The sequence below is a fragment of the Pseudoliparis swirei genome, chromosome 3 (assembly GCF_029220125.1).
Source record: "Pseudoliparis swirei isolate HS2019 ecotype Mariana Trench chromosome 3, NWPU_hadal_v1, whole genome shotgun sequence".
NCBI classification, from domain to species: domain Eukaryota; kingdom Metazoa; phylum Chordata; class Actinopteri; order Perciformes; family Liparidae; genus Pseudoliparis; species Pseudoliparis swirei.
This window is the reverse complement of record NC_079390.1, coordinates 8,141,820-8,159,151: the sequence shown is the minus strand read 5'-3', so window position 1 is coordinate 8,159,151 and position 17,332 is coordinate 8,141,820. Positions and strand designations below refer to the sequence as shown.

Here is a 17,332-nt window from a genome sequence, read left to right as displayed (position 1 = left end):
TCCTTCTTTAAGAGTCTCTCATTCTCTTTCTCCTCTCTCCATCTTTCCTCCTCCCTCTCCTTTTCTTCTTTGAGTACTCTCTCATTTTCTTCCCTCTTTCTCTCTTCCTCATTCCTTCTCTTCTCCTCCTCCCTCTTCATCTTCTCCTTCTCTGCCTCATTTTTCTTTCTCTCTGTCTCCTCCCTCACTCTCACCTCCTCCATCCTTTTTTCCTCTTCCTCTTTCCTTTTCTTCAAGAATTGCTCTCTTTCAAGTCTCTTCTCTTCCTCCCTCTTACATTTTTCCTTTTCATCCTCCTCCCTCTTCATCCTCTCCTTCTCCGCATCATTTTTCTTTCTCTCGGCCTCCTCCCTCTTTTTCCTCTCTTCCTCCTCTTTCATTTTCTGTTGCTCCATCTCTTTCTCCTCCTTCAAGCGTTTCTCCTCTATCTTCTTCTGCTCTTCCAGGAGCCTCTTTTTCTCTTCCTCCCTCCTCCTCCTTTGCTCCTCAAACACTCTCACCTCCTCCATTCTTTTTTCCTCTTCCTCTTTCCTTTCTCTTTCAAGTCTCTTCTCTTCCTCCCTCTTACATTTTTCCTTTTCATCCTCCACCCTCTTCATCCTCTCCTTCTCCACATCATTTTTCTTTCTCTCTGCCTCCTCTCTCTTTTTCCTCTCATCCTCCTCTTTCATTTTCTTTTGCTCCATCTCTTTCTCCTCCTTCAAGCGTTTCTCCTCTATCTTCTTCTGCTCTTCCAGGAACCTCTTTTTCTCTTCCTCCCTCCTCATCCTTTGCTCCTCAAACACTCTCACCTCCTCCATCCTTTTTTCCTCTTCCTCTTTCCTTTTTCTCAAGAATTGCTCTCTCTCAAGTCTCTTCTCTTCCTCCCTCTTACATTTTTCCTTTTCATCCTCCTCCTCCCTCTTCATCCTCTCCTTCTCCGCATCATTTTTCTTTCTCTCGGCCTCCTCTCTCTTTTTCCTCTCTTCCTCCTCTTTCATTTTCTGTTGCTCCATCTCTTTCTCCTCCTTCAAGTGTTTCTCCTCTTTCTTCTTCTGCTCTTCCACTTCCAGGAGCCTCTTTTTCTCTTCCTCCCTCCTCTTCCTTTGCTCCACAAACACTCTCACCTCCTCCATCCTTTTTTCCTCCTCCTCTTTCATGTTTCTCAAGAATCGCTCTCTCTCAAGTCTCTTCTCTTCCTCCCTCTTACATTTTTCCTTTTCATCCTCCACCCTCTTCATCCTCTCCTTCTCCACATCATTTTTCTTTCTCTCTGCCTCCTCTCTCCTTTTCCTCTCTTCCTCTTCTTTCATTTTCTTTTGCTCCATCTCTTTCTCCTCCTTCAAGCATTTCTCCTCTTTCTTCTTCTGCTCTTCCACTTCCAGGAGCCTCTTTTTCTCTTCCTCCCTCCTCTTCCTTTGCTCCTCAAACACTCTCACCTCCTCCATCCTTTTTTCCTCCTCCTCTTTCATGTTCCTCAAGAATCGCTCTCTCTCAAGTCTCTTCTCTTCCTCCCTCTTACATTTTTCCTTTTTGTCCTCCACCTCCAGCACTCTCTTTTGCTCCTCTCTTTTCATTTTCTCCTCTTCATTCTGCTTCCTCTTCTCCTCCTCCTCTCTTAGCTTTTCCTGTTTGTCTTTTTTCTCCTTTAGGAGTCTCTCCTCCTCACATTTCTTCCTCTCATTCTCTTTCTTGACCTCCTTCTCCTCCTGTAAGAGCCTCCTCTTCTCCTCCTCTAACAGTCTCTTTTTCTCTTCCTCATGTTTTCTGCTCTCTTCCTGCTTCTGGAGCATTACTCTTTGCTCTTCCTCTTTCTTCCTCTCCTTCTCTTTCTTGACCACCTCCTCCTGTAAGAGCCTCTTCTCTTCCTCCTCTAAAAGTCTATTTTTCTCTTCCTTCTGTTTTCTGCTCTCTTCCTGCTTCTGGAGCATTACTCTTTGCTCTTCCTCTTTCTTCCTCCTTTCCTCCTCTTGTCTTTTCTTCCTCTCCTTCTCTTTCTTGACCACCTCCTCCTGTAAGAGCCTCTTCTCCTCCTCTAAAAGTCTATTTTTCTCTTCCTTCTGTTTTCTGCTCTCTTCCTGCTTCTGGAGCATTACTCTTTGCTCTTCCTCTTTCTTCCTCCCTTCCTCCTCTTGTTTTTTCTCCCTCTGTTTCTCCTGCCCTGCCTTGATCAGCACCTCCTTCTTCATCGCTGCTCCCTGTAACCGCTCCGTCGGTGGCTTGTCTTCACCCACCATTTCATAGTTTTTCTGCAGACTGCAGAACAAATAAACAATATTACGTAACCCTAAATCTGTGCGTGTTTATTATCAGTTTACATTTTGCAAACGTATTATTTTAATGCTCTGGACCTTTGATTCTATCTGCGATTATAAATACTCACCCCGGAGGATACCTTTTGATCGTATCTCGCTTAAAGTCCTTCTCCTCCAGAAACAAGCCCCCTGATTGTTGTCGCTGCGACTCAAATGACTCAAAGATGATGTCATCAAAGTCAGGCTCAGGCTCTGGCTCTGCCAGTGGGGGCTTTTCGGCCTTAAAGACGCTAATAACACCCATCTCATTAGTAGGTGTTTTCAAATCAGCTTCCCCCTCAGCGGTAGGCTGTTTCGGAGTGATAAATGCTGCCACGACATTGGTGGAGGTCTGCTGAGGGGTGGAGCTCTCACAGCTGGAGAAAGGCCATGGAGGGGGCGGGGCTATTATCAGCTCTGAACGTGAATGGACGGGACTGGGGACAGAAATATGGGAGGTCAGAGCGGGTGAGACTTCACACGGCTGACCGTATACGGGAGGTGATTACGGGTGGGAGCAAGCAGGCAGAAGACAGACCTGATGATTATTCCACTGCCGCGTACGGTCAGTGCAACAGGAGGCCGGGTCCCAAACACTCTGCAACTGTTAGCGCGCGTTAATGTCAAGGACAGACAAGCACCACCACAAAGGAACCATGAGGCCTTGAGCAAGAGTTTGACAAGTCTCTTGCTCAACAAGGTTAAACTGTTACTCAAGCACACACACAAGCTGGAGCAGGTTTGCCTCAGTCAGCACTAAGGTGGGCCAGCTCGGGGTGATTCAGACCAGCATGACTTTTCCATGATGCTGATCAAGGCAGATGATTGGACTGGAGGAATAACTCCCTACATTTTCATCCCTGCTGTTCCTACAAATATTGATGTCGGCAATAATGGTGAATTAATTGTACATCTGTGCAACTAGGAGCAATAAAAGCGAGTTAGAAGATTGCTGCCACGCTCATGTCTGTACGGTAAATATGAAGCTACCTCCTTCTCTTACTTCTGCATTAAGAGTGTGAAACCGCTCGTTTTGCTCTGTACAATTTGTTATATTTTGTTCCTTTAATCCGTATAAAAAAGTGTAAAAATGACGCCACTTCCCTTATCTGGGTTATCTGTGGGAGTATTTTTTGTACAGATTAAACAAACAAGATATGAAATGTGAATTCGTGAACTTTAAAGGTGCGGGTAGGCGGATTGTGTTTCCTTTGGACAGAGACAGGCTGGTGTGTCTGGTATTTTTGTTATGCAATGCCAACTTTCTCTTGTAGCTTCATGTTTGAAAGACAGAAATGAGAATGTTATTGATGTTTTCATAACAAGTAAATGCAGTTTCAAGCAGGTAGCCTATCTCAAAGTGCACAGATGTGCTCTGTGTGTTTATCCCCAGCTGTGCTGCAGGCGGCCACAGCCTCGACAGCTCTGAGGTGTGACGACACTTTCTCGTGTCCCACAGCGAGTCGGGGGCCAAACATATTTCTAAGGATCCAAACCAAGCAATCTAAATGTAGTCACTCTTGTGATATCGTCGTATGACCTCACCTGATAGTTGCTGGTGCGGCGTTGATGGCCTCCTTTGAATCCAGGGCAGGTCTGATTGGCCGGTTGGATACTCTGATGCCGGCCACTGCCCGGTTATCTTGAAGAGAACCCTTATCCCGACTCAGAGGGCTCCGAGTGGTTTCCTCGGGGAAAGTTGAGCCTAAAAAGCAAGATTATGTTTTTGATGAAGTCTGCTTCCAAAAAAGTAAAATAAAGCATGAGGTAATTAATTGCCTTGGCTGTAAAACAGCCTGACAGCGGATGATTTGATTACTTCGCTGGTATACCTGACTGGCAGGAGCTAATCGAAGCGGAAGGAGCGGAAGGAGATACAGCAAGCAGAGGGTGAGGAGAGGAGAATAAAACTGAGGTGGAAAGAGAAGAGGAGCGGGGGGGTGAGGAGAATGGAAGGGAGGCAGTGAGGGCTGGAGCTGCGGGGTCACAGAAGGCATCAAGGTCCGGACTACTCAGCAGGGGGACGGGGGGGATGTCGCCACCAGATGTCGACCATGTCCCCCGAGACCCTGAGGAAAGCAAAGAGGAAAGGAGAGGAAGCGGACGGAAGGTGAGGCGGAGACGAGGTGGAGCAGGTTCGTGATGGCGGAAGCCGTCAGAGGAGAGTAAAAGGTGACGGGGACATCGGTTACCTGACTCTACGACACTGGGGTGAGTTTTGGGGAGTGGAGCTGACTCAAGAGGAGGGGCATCAACGGAAAAGGGAGATGGAGAAGACGGGCGGGCGATTGGTTGGATAAGGTGAGGTCTGAACATGTGAGCACGGCCTAGGTGAGAGGACAGACGATGGAAGATATTAAAAGCGAAGCATAGAAGGACAGGAAGGAAGACAAATTGATTTTAAAAAATTTGGGGGAAATATCAGAAGTGGAGCATCAGAGACAGACCAGAGCCTGAAGTAAGAGCGTCAGGAGTTTGATCCTCCAGGGGGCGCCGTTGATGTGAAATAGGAACTGAGGAGACGAGAAAGAGGAGTGATGAACGAAAGAGGAAGAAAGACAAACAAATGTATATTCAGCTCGGGGGAAACGGTGAAAGGGGAAGAGCACAGCTAATTTCATGTTGTGTGTTTCACTAATGGTCCTCCACCATTAAGTGATGTGGGTCAGCAACAAACACGGGTTAGCTGAAGTCTCAACAATAATAAGTGGTTTGAATGTCATCAAAAATGATATAAATGTACAACAATATACTTAAAATGGTTGAATTCAATATTACATTTTCTTAATGTTCAAAGGTTTTAAATAAAAGTGTAATTTGCACATATCCCCTTATGATTTACATATCAGAGATGAAATAGTCTGTAGAAGAAGAGTTTTGTAAGAGTCAGTTAAGTGCATATATTTGTATTGGATAAGTTGCTTGTGTTATATCATGGATGTTTCAATATAATGTAAATATATATGAGGTTTATATATATTTTTAATCGTGAGTTATTGCGAGAGTACGCTACTACGAGTTATGTGACAGTATTCCAGGGGAGTCTTCATGTGCATTCGTAAATAAGTTTATGAATAACAAAATGATAGAGAAAGATGTGGAGAAGTCTGTAATCAGGGATCAAAATGGACCAAACTTTGATGGTGTAAACCGACTTAAAAAAAAAAAAACATCCTGAATTTATGAGTAACGATTTAAATTCGTAGAAAGTTGTATTTAATATTAATCTAAACTGAGGCAAGCAAAGACTAATTAAACACATCTAAAGCGGCCACAATACTTCCCTTTGTTGTTTGTTGATCTAAATTCTGATATGACAAACTGATCCTCCTCACACCACACTCACTGTGTATCGGAGCATACTTGTAAAGTAAAATGGGCGTGACCTTAAATCATGTGGTTAAACCGGAACAACACACAAGGAATCAGTTAGTGTAAAGCATGCAGCCACATCGATACCTTTACCTGAGCATGACTGGAAGATTCTGGGCAAAGAGGGAGGCTGAGAGAGGGTCCGGGCGAGTGGAGGGTGAACGGATGGAGGCGGGGTGGGCTTAGAGGCCCAGGAGGGTTTAGGTGGGGAGGCAGTGGAGATGCTCGGATGGCTCGTAGCAGCGGATGCTGCGACCGAAGTCATGCGGGGAGCCGAGGAGGAAGAAGTTATGATAGTCTTGAGTGATGAGAATGCTGGGGAGTGAGCTTTAGGAGTTAATGAGGTGACGCCAGCGTCCGAGCTACTGGGGGGATTAAAAGTCAGTTTAGGGGGGGTATTTGAAGAAGAATGGAGGGCAACTGACGGCACTGCTAAAGCAGGAGTCACTGACACAGATCCAGAGCATTTGAGAGGTGCAGGGTGAATGGAAGAGGAGATGTTTTGGGTTGAAATTGGGATTATTGGGGATGAAGGATCTGCAGGAGACACATCAGAGAGAGGCGGGACAGAGGAGGCACTTTGGGTTGAGGGAGTGGCCGCTGTGAGCTGGGAACTCGGAGCATTAGGTAGTGGGTCAGAAGAGGCGAGAGCCTCAGGTGAAAAAGGGTTTGATGATCTTTTATGCTTGGATCTGGGCGAGGGCTGAGGGGAGGAGTCGGGGGACGGTGGGATCTCTGACTGAACAGGGGGGGTGGCGAAGGGGTGGCGGCTGCGACGGGGCGATGGGCGAGGGGCAGTAGGTAGAGGAGGACGGGAGTGGACGGCAGGACTGGGAGGACCGCCATCACGCCCACAGGCTGGATGAACAGATGGAGGGATGACGGGTGGATGGATCAGTGAAAGTCGAGTTTTGCAGAAAGAGATATGAAAAAGAGAGGAAGGAAAAGGTCATGAATTGAGAATGAAAATGAAATGAACCGTGAGTCAATGACAGTTGATGATTTGACTAAAGGGGAGCACATCAGGGGTGGAAAGTAACTTAGTACATCTACTTGAGTACTTCACTCTAGTTTTGAGGTACTTTAATTTAATATTTTCATTTTCTACTACTTTATACTTCTGTTCAAACACATTTCAATTTTGTTTTATCGCTCAATCTGTGTTATGCAAATTCTAAACTTAATTTCAATTATTTTAGTACAGCAACCAGATTATTAAAAAAAAGATTCTAGAATTTTTTTTAATTTATATTTTGCAGGTTTTTTTGCAGATTAAATTGCCTGCAATTTATCGTGAGAATTAAAAATCCACTCGACCAGCAACACAAATGCTGCTCACATATTAATACCTAAGTAATATTTATCATAACAAGGAGCCTGAAAGGGTCCAAACTGCATAATAGGCACTTTAGGTACTTTCATTTTATTTGGTCATTTATCTTCTGTTATTAAACTTAAATTTAATTGTTTGTATTTTTTAATTGTTGCATTATGAATCATACTTAAGTAAATGATTCTTCCACCACCGATGGTGTCAACAATGTGCGCCTTAAAGCCATGCATCTAAGACTGTTGGCTTGACATCAACGCCTCTCTGGACACATTAACCTTTAACGTCATGTTGCGTGACGCTCCTCATGCCTCCAAACACACTTCCAGAAACACCTCTGGCATTGCTCACCACACGCTTCTCAATAATGTCTGGATGGGAAATATGTGGTATGCAGAACAAATGGCATGAGTGTGTGAATTACGGTAACATAAACTGAGCCTCCCAATAACAGACGGAGAGAGAGCATTCATGGTCACACCTCCTCCTCCTCCCCTCCTCTGGCAACGGAAACAAGCAGCAGGTGGAAGAAAGGGCAAGAGGAAGCTACCTGAGACTGGAAAAGACGGTCCAGTGGAGTCTCGCTTGTCAGGTGGAGGGGGAGCGGGGCGATTCGGGCGAATTAGAGTGTGTGGAACAACTGCGGCGGCCAGAAAAGAGTAGAGCAAAAGAAGTGACAGCAGGAAGAAGAAGGTGGAGGAGGAGGAGGAGGAGGAAATGTCAGAAGCAATACCTCACAGTGAAGATCAGAGAGCAGATGCAGTGTGTGTGTCAGTACGGCCCACCTGTAGCAGTGACAGACCTCCTGTCCTCCTCTTCGTCACTCTCGTTGAAGTCGTCCATGTTGCCGATGTCAGCGGGTTTGACGCTCATCAGGCTGGCCAGACTCTGCATGTCTTCATCACTGAGGAACAAGAACATGAGAGCCAACACGTGTCACGTTTATACGATAATCATAATATTATTATAATTAGAATGTGATCATAGTATACCAAAAGTATACTTTTGGTATACTATGATCTCAATATTAACATATTTAGAATTTGATTATAGTATATCAAAAATATACCGTTGCTATATTATTAGCACACTATAAATATATTTAGAATTTGATTATAGTATATCAAAAGTATACCTTTGGTATATTATTAGCACACTTTAAATATATTTAGAATTAGAATATAGTATATCAAAAGTATACCTTTGCTATATTATTAGCACACTATAAATATATTTAGAATTTGAATATAGTATATCAAAAGTATACCTTTGGTATATTATTAGCACACTATAAATATATTTAGAATTTGAATATAGTATATCAAAAGTATACCTTTGGTATACTATTAGCACACTATAAATATATGTACAATGTGATGCTAAGATAGTTGTAAAATACTCAAAATATATTTCAAATATACTTAAAATACAATACAAATATAATTTAAGTGAACTATCGGGATGCATACTAGCACATACACAGTTATGCACTCAAATTGTACTAAGTATAATTTAAGTTCCAATTTAGCACAACAAAATATACACTTCAAATAGTACTTATATACTATTTTATCACAACTTAAATATATTAAATACAAAATTAGTTGTTCCAAAATAACACACTTTAAGTATATTTATGATTAGTAGGGCTTCAAGTATACTCAAGTATGCTAAGATTAAATATACTTACCATATTTATTTTTCACCTGGGTACTGAGACAAATAAATCCTTTTGATAAATAATCTGGTCAGTATATTAAATGTGGTTAAGTGTCATATTTCAACTTCCAAAGTGAAATTGTATTCCTCACAACAAATAAACATGAACACATAAAAAGAAACTCTTGTTGTTTAAAGTATTTGGTGTCCATGTTCAGGCACGTATTGTCAAAGCGTAATCTCACGTGGCTTTCCCCTCACGAACGAAGACGCAGGACAGCGACAGCTTGAGCGTGGCGTCCACCACTTTGACGGACAGCGGCTTCAGCTTCAGCGTCAGGTCGATCTGCGTCGGCGTCAGACTGGCGAAGCGCTTCAAGTTGATGTCGGCCGACGCCAGCACCTTGCGATGTCCCTTGCTCTCCTTTACACAGGTGACAAAAAACAAAGGATTTAGAAACAAAAACATTTAAAGAATCGTGAGCGGAGGAATAGTCAAGTAGAGAGATACTTACACCCTCAATCACAAAGGTCCACTCTTTGTCCTCAAACTCGTCGGCGTTGACCTCCTGGAGAGGTGAGAACAACAATGAGATGCGCGGCCCACACATCCACCAGTATACACACTGTTTCACACACATGCTCTTGTAATGGATACACACGGTCATTATTCTGGTTGGGTCACAGATGATGTATGCAACAGGTGTAAATGTGACACACATATTATCATTAATATTAATATATAATTGTGAATATCAGATTTTTTATATCTGTATCCAACTTCAATCTTAACTGTAAACAACATTCTTCTGAGTAAATTTGTAATATTTGTTTTAACTGTTATATAGTGTATACAGGACTGTCTCAGAAAATTAGAATATTGTGATGAAGTTCTTTATTTTCTGTAATGCAATTCAAAAAACAAAAATGTCATGCATTCTGGATTCATTACAAATCAACTGAAATATTGCAAGCCTTTTATTCTTTTAATATTGCTGATTATGGCTTACAGCTTAAGAAAACTCAAATATCCTATCTCTAAATATTAGAATATCATGAAAAAGTATACTAGTAGGGTATTAAACAAATCACTTGAATTGTCTAATTAACTCGAAACACCTGCAAGGGTTTCCTGAGCCTTGACAAACACTCAGCTGTTATAAATCTTTTTTTACTTGGTCTGAGGAAATATTAAAATTTTATGAGATAGGATTTTAGAGTTTTCTTAAGCTGTAAGCCATAATCAGCAATATTAAAAGAATAAAAGGCTTGCAATATTTCAGTTGATTTGTAATGAATCCAGAATGCATGACATTTTTGTTTTTTTAATTGCATTACAGAAAATAAAGAACTTTATCACAATATTCTAATTTTCTGAGACAGTCCTGTATATATATATATATATATATATATACATACATATATTGTCATGTATTCATATGGCAATATGACTTTGAATTGCAGAGATGAGTATTGGAAATTATATATACACCAAATAAAATAAACATATATATATTTACATATATATATACAGGACTGTCTCAGAAAATTAGAATATTGTGATAAAGTTCTTTATTTTCTGTAATGCAATTAAAAAAACAAAAATGTCATGCATTCTGGATTCATTACAAATCAACTGAAATATTGCAAGCCTTTTATTCTTGTAATATTGCTGATTATGGCTTACAGCTTAAGAAAACTCTAAAATCCTATCTCATAAAATTTTAATATTTCCTCAGACCAAGTAAAAAAAAGATTTATAACAGCTGAGTGTTTGTCAAGGCTCAGGAAACCCTTGCAGGTTTTTCGAGTTAATTAGACAATTCAAGTGATTTGTTTAATACCCTACTAGTATACTTTTTCATGATATTCTAATATTTAGAGATAGGATATTTGAGTTTTCTTAAACTGTAAGCCATAATCAGCAATAAATCAGAATAAAAGGCTTGCAATATTTCAGTTGATTTGTAATGAATCCAGAATGCATGACATTTTTGTTCTTTTAATTGCATTACAGAAAATAAAGAACTTCATCACAATATTCTAATTTTCTGAGACAGTCCTGTATATTTATATATATGTATATATATATATATATATATATATATATATATATGTACATTGTATTTGGTGTATATAACATTTTCAATACTCATCTATGCAATTCAAATAAAGTCATGTTGCCATATGAATACATGACAATATACAACATAGTATATTGTAACTATATATATATTTGTAGTCATTATTGTACCTTCTGTTGTTGCTTTTGGAGCTAAATAAAGTCTCTGCACTCGACTGGACCCCTCGTCCTCTCGATGGAAGCATCTGTGTTGGTTATATTTCTCCACTCTCCGTTTTCCCCGATAATTTATCCCACTTGTGTGTGTGTGGAGTGTTTTTTTGGTACCTTGAAGAGCGTAACTGAGATGTCGATGTTCTCTGGGACCGGCCACTCCACAATGCCCCTGTAGGGGTTTTTGATTCCAGGCTGCCAGCTGTGGAGCTGCACAACAAACACCGTGATGAGACAGTGATGGAACTTTTATTTCTGTAAAAATAGCAATACTAAGTGTATAAACACAAGGAAACAAGTAAAGGTTATCCATTCAGAATGTAATTTAAGTAAAAGCAATTAAGTAATTTAAATACATACTCCCAGGTAGTTTAATTAATAAAATAAAAACACTTTTGTTGTTTATTATTGTTGCTTTAATAATCATAATCTGCTAAATAAGAGGTAACTAAAGCTTCAAAATAAAAGCAGTGCCGTCAAATGTACAATATTTACCTCTGAACTTAATGGAATAGAAATATAAAGTAGCTGAAAATAGAAATTCGTACCTCATAATTGTTCTGAAGTACAGTAATTGAGTAAATGAGTCACTTTCCACCTCAGGAGACGGTGAGCGCCTCTGTGTGTGTGTGTGTGTGTGTGTGTGTGTGTGTGTGTGTGTGTGTGTGTGTGTGTGTGTGGTGTTTAGTGGGTTCACCTTGGAGCACATGCGTCGGTTCCTCCTGGTCCACACCACCCTCAGCTTGTCTGGTTGCCTACAGGAGAAAAAACATCAATCAACACACAGGAATGACGTCTCGCCTCATCTTCTTTCCGGATAGTATTGATGACCTAATCTGATCTCGGCCAAACAAACATCTGAAAACACAATAAATATGACTTTGTTCAAACGTCACTAAATCATGTCTCCAAACAAACTGGATATTATCCCCAAAAAAAGTAAACAAGCTCTCGCAGAAGGTCCTGTGAGGATAATAATGACTTGACAATAATGAGAAGGCACCGACGTGAGTGTTCATGTAGACGGCTGTGATGTCATTGCTAACATTGTGAATGTGTGCGCAGCACATTTGTGTATTTCATGCAGCTGTTTATCTGTAATTAGGCTACACAATGTATACTTTGTGTTAATGTCTGTGTTTGTGTGCGTGTGTGTGTCTCTGTCATATTGTATAAGCGTGCTGGTAACACATGTATGTTTGTTTCCCAGTGTGACAGGAGGTCATGTGATCTGAGTCTGTGCATGTGAGTTGTGCATCTTGACCGAAAGTATAGCTTCCCCTTTACAAGAGAACACACACACACACACCAAATAATATACCTGAACATAATCATAACTCGTGATGCTTCTCAAATCTCAGTCAGCTCTAAATATGTTATCTTTACAACTCTATTTCAACACCTACGGATGCTCTTTTAAATGTTAGACCATAGATTAGATGAATATTGTCTCCAGCTGCAGTGAATCAGTGCAAAGTCAGTGTGTGTACGCGTGTTTGTGTGGCCCAGTGTGTGTGTTCGGGGGTCAGTGGCATTAGAAATAGCCTGGATGACGATGGGGAAAGAAGGAACGGTTCAAACGGGAGACAAGACGTATGATCCCAAACACAAAGACACAACAACACCTTCTGAACCCGCGGCTCAGTAACTACGGGATCTACACAGGCAGACATGAGGCTGTAATGCAGTTGAGCAACATGTAATTACTGTAATTGTGTTTTGTTAATTCAGCAGCCAAGTTAGTCCGCCGCTGAGAGGAGTGACAAACATGAACCACACCCATGTTGAAATGTTTCCTTTTAAACCGCATGTGGTGTTTGTTATTACCTTCGCATTGAAAATGCGGAAGGTTATGTTTTGATCGCCGTGTATTTATTTATTTATTTGTATGCGTGTTACTCGCATAACTCAAAAAGTATTAAACCGAATCGCATGAAATTTGGTGGGATGATTGGTTATTATCCGGGGACCATTTGATTAGATTTTGGGATCGATCGGGTCAAAGGTCAAGGTCAAGGTCATGAAAAGGTCCATTTTTATCCAATTGGCATGCAACTAATGCCAAAATGTTCATAATTCAATGCACAATCTTGTGATATGCGAAGGTATGCGCTCTACCGAGTGCCCGTTCTAGTTGTGTTTGTTATTGTGTTTGCTATATGAAAACTGAACTTATGCACTTTTACAGACAGTAAAATAACTTACTCACCAAGCCCAGCTCATGTTTTGGTCACATAAAGCACTCCTTGTGTTACTGTAAAAATAGCCTGTTGCTAAGTCTTTAATTTCATCTCTGCCACTAAATTGCCTGCGTCAACATCATTTGATCATTTTCTGACTGTTGTCATGTCCAAGCTTCCAGACCTGCTTATCTTCGGCCCTCTGTAAATGTGTTTCCTCTGTTCATAAGAGCTTGTTATGGTGAACATCTCCTCCTTCCAGTCACAGTTATGCTTTCCGCTTCGAGGCAGAAACAGGTTGTGAAGCCGACATGGCAAATATAATAGAAGTGAAAGTTGGCACACAACTTGCATATTTAAAGGCTGATCGAGGACTAATTTGATCGCCCTATATGCACTCAAAAAAACGATTCAAGCCCTTCTTAGAGGTGACACATTTAAATATTGTTTGATACATTTAAATAAATCAATTACAAAAATAGATATTTATATTTAATGGGTGTAACACAAAATGTATGAATACTTTCATTTATTAGATTTATTTAGGTTAGATGGTGTGCATATCAACTCAAAATAAATGTGTTTCATCGGGGACTACCCTTTGCGCATGCGCCTTCTGAAAATCAGTTGTTTGCATGAGGTGAAGACACATTCAGGGCTGTACGGTGGTGTAGTGGCTAGCACTGTCGCCTCACAGCCAGAGGCCCATGGGTTCAATTCCCAGTCGGGGCGTTCCTTCTGCGTGGAGTTTGCATATTTTTTTAGTTAGTTAGTTTATATTTTGAGTTGGACAAACACAAATTAATTTAATTTAATGAATATCGTTATTTTATTTTAGATGTATTTGATACAAATGAGTTTGACTAACTTAATTACATTTTATTGCACTGATGTGCTAAATTTGAGTTGGAGTTGCATATAATTATTGGATGGAAAACCTGCCAACAATTTAATTGAGTTCATCCAATGAGTCATTTCTTTGAGTGTGCACACAACAGACAATTACAGAGCAACATTATAACTCCTTTAAAGAATGTCGATCAGTATTCCCTCTCTTATAGTTCTGTGTTCAGTCAATGAGCTGCAACTCATGTGTGAAACCTGATGACTTGGTTTAATTATCACTGTTTCAGAGAGACAGCTGCTTTAAACCATTTAAGTTTATTAACTCAAACAATTTACCTTTTCATTTCCATTTTATAGAAGCATTTTACATCCACTAAAATAAATCGAAGTTGCATATTATCACACATTTAACAATCTCCTCGCCGCTAGGCTAATCCCCGCGGCGTAAATTGACACAGGCGTTCAGGGAGGCCCTTTGAGGATCCTCATGTGAGTACAGCGCTGTAGCCCAGTGTGACATTCCAACTGGTTTCAAATGAACTGGTTTCTGTAGTGTTCACCTAACATCGGCAGTTGGTGCCGGTCTTGTCACACATGTGACTTGTGAGACCCGTTCATAAATACAGCGCTGAGACCGAGGATTCATTTGATGTCTGATGTGATCTTAAAGTATCAGTTACTGTGTGACCACTACATTTAATCCCACAAGAACTTTCATTTGAAAAACCACCTTTGGCCTAAAGGCCTTGGCCGAGGATTTTGGATTCATTTCCTCACTTTCCTCACTTCCACATGTCCTCTCTTCTCCTAGCTACGTTGTTTCACACACTGTAAAGGGTTACCAAATCTGATTAAATCCGGTGTGGGAGTTGTCACTCTTTCTTAATCTATTCCTTCTCTTCTATGTGTACACACAACAGCTCTCTGCTGATCAAACTCTGACACCTTATTGACAACAGTGTCTGTTATCACGCCGATGACAAGCCGCTTACACAATTATTCCATACTTCAATGTAATCTGGAGAGATAAAGTGGCGATATTATTCCCAGTATTGCTTTTCAATGTGACCCGAGCATCCTTTACATACACCTTTTGACAATATGGTGAAATATGTGTTCTTTTTGATGCTGAGTCAGTGTATATGTCTGAGCAGAATAATGCTCATTTCTGCATCACCTGGCCACCTCCCAAATGTGTTGTACAACAGGATATTGCACAAGAGGGGAAAGCCCTCCGGAGCTGGAGCGCCACACATTGATGTGATTGCAGCTTGGAAACACAATGACTAATGATTCTGCTTACAATTACAATGAAACATCATTGAAAATTAAATATTGATGTTGAAAGTAAAAGTAAATTTTTCTCACAATACAGCACAGGCACTGGGCCTGATTACCTGCATGTGTATACATCTTTAAAACATAAAGGGAATGACAACTACAGACTATATGCTCTTCTTATTCATATTGGTTCCACGTCTGTCAATGTTGTGTTTTACAGATAACGTCTCTGCACACGCACGTATTCTAATATCAAATGAGTCATCTTGAAAGAGCAATGATCCTGAGGAGTGGACTCTACAGGTTACCGCTCAATAGGCGCGGCCGGGAATCGAACCCACTATCACCGAGGAGCCGCTTATCACACGCAGCCACAAGGGCCGCCCTCATCCTCGTCGATGTAGCGGAAACTCTCGCAGCATGACACTCATGATAATGGAGTCTTGTTATAGTTAACAACGTACTGAACTTGCTCGGGGACTTTATCCCGCTGTCAAACACAGACACGCGCCCATGAACACTCTTCACGTCACTCTCGTGAACTCACCATTTCTTTGAGCACTCCAACACCAGCTCCTGGTAAGAGGCAACGAACTGGAACTTGGACGCTTTTTTACCCACGCGCTGCAGTCTCTTCCATACCGAAGTCATCGCTTCCTCTGGTGAGATGTAGAAAGAGAGGAACACTCCGGAACAGTAATCCAATAAGTTCCTTAAAAGGACCTCTTCTTCTTCTTCTTCTTCTTCTTCTTCTTCTTCTTCTTCTTCTTCTTCTTCTTCTTCTGCTACTGATGATGATGATGATGATGATGGACTTCACTCGAGCTGCGGCTTGCGCTCATCGGCAATAAGTTGAATCACTCTCTGGCAAGTGTCGTCCATGTAGTGAAGGAGCCGAACAGAACTGGCGACTGAAGCCAGGAGGCGAAGAGGAACCGACCCGCCCAGCTGGCTGTCACTCAAACAGCGTCTCTCTCCCTCACTGGCAGCAATAACCCACATGGAGCCACGTCTTGTTGTAAAGGTCTGCTGTCTTCCCTCCTCCTCCTTCCTTCAGAGAGAGAGCGAGACAGGATATGCAAAGACTTGGTGGTGATGCAGCAGTATGCAAAGCTGTTTTCTCTGCTGCTCCACTGCCTGCGAGGAGACATGTCTGCAGTCCCAGCTGTAGACTTTGATCCTCTGCGTGTCACTGGACAAGCTTATCTGACTGCTCCTCATAATCAGCTCTACACTCAGACGTCCTGCTGCAGGTGTATGAAGCTGTCGTACAAAACGCACAGACTTTAAGCATGACATGCATATCAGCATCGATGGATGTGTATAATATTAAAATAAAGTTGAGCTCACGCTCGAGGCACTTCCTGAGGTGCAGTTGCGTCATTCAGTGCTTTTAAGAAACTTGTGTTTCATCCAGGAACTGTACAGAGGAACAGTTTCCAGAGCCAGTGTGTGTGTGTGTGTGTGTGTGTGTGTGTGTGTGTGTGTTCAAGCTAGGTCAGAGCACAGGGATTTTCCTCAGTGAGAGCATGAGTGTATTTTTAGGGGTAACGGGATGGATGGATGGACAGCAGCAGCTGGGGTGGAGGGCAGCAGCAACTCTCTCATGACTCAGAGTCGGTCTAAGATTACATCGTGGGTCGATTATTCATAGGTGCATTATTGCTCTATAGGTACTCACAGCCTGCACTGCTTCCTGTTTACCAGATCCGACTACTGTGCTACTACATACTTTCTGCTTTTCATCATCACACATTATAGTCATTTAGCTCCCCCCCCCCCCCCCCCCCCCCCCATGACAGCCACTACACTGACATCCAGCCTGGTGTCTATTTATTCAAATAATCCCCTGACTATAGTGCAATAACAGCCCTTGGGAGTAACTATGTGGAGTGATAATAACAGCAATTGCTAAAAGATGGCCAACAACGAGACAAAGAGCGGCAGAGAAAGAAAGAACGGGGCAAATTGAAGAGAGGCCGACAGGGGAGAAGACGAGCGTTGTGATAAAGAGACGCACCCACGCAGTTCAACGCTCGCTCCCGGCTGCCAGAGAGACCGATAGTTTCTAACAATAACCACAACATATGTTGAT

General features: G+C 41.6%; 1 protein-coding gene across 20 annotated transcripts in view; it reads right to left on the bottom strand.

Annotated features, from left to right (window-relative positions):
• The window catches only part of ehbp1l1b (EH domain binding protein 1-like 1b), a 29,518-nt gene extending 13,381 nt beyond the window's left edge, over positions 1-16,137 (bottom strand). For 5 of the 20 annotated variants that reach the window (XM_056440863.1, XM_056440878.1, XM_056440957.1 and 2 more), the window contains exons 1-14: positions 15,785-16,137; positions 11,628-11,685; positions 11,045-11,140; positions 9,150-9,203; positions 8,880-9,058; positions 7,761-7,879; positions 7,526-7,615; positions 5,733-6,503; positions 4,721-4,786; positions 4,466-4,600; positions 4,106-4,342; positions 3,819-3,978; positions 2,363-2,710; positions 1-2,235 (exon numbers count right to left, since the gene is read on the bottom strand). The exon at positions 1-2,235 is cut by the window's left edge and continues 546 nt beyond it. In XM_056440863.1, the coding sequence (XP_056296838.1) occupies positions 1-2,235; positions 2,363-2,710; positions 3,819-3,978; positions 4,106-4,342; positions 4,466-4,600; positions 4,721-4,786; positions 5,733-6,503; positions 7,526-7,615; positions 7,761-7,879; positions 8,880-9,058; positions 9,150-9,203; positions 11,045-11,140; positions 11,628-11,685; positions 15,785-15,888 (4,652 nt within the window). In that variant the 5' untranslated portion in view covers positions 15,889-16,137. The remainder of the gene's footprint in view (positions 2,236-2,362; positions 2,711-3,818; positions 3,979-4,105; positions 4,343-4,465; positions 4,601-4,720; positions 4,787-5,732; positions 6,504-7,525; positions 7,616-7,760; positions 7,880-8,879; positions 9,059-9,149; positions 9,204-11,044; positions 11,141-11,627; positions 11,686-15,784) is intronic. The other 15 variants (XM_056440870.1, XM_056440904.1, XM_056440895.1 and 12 more) reach the window with 15 other exon arrangements.
• Between the last annotated feature and the right edge of the window lie 1,195 nt (positions 16,138-17,332).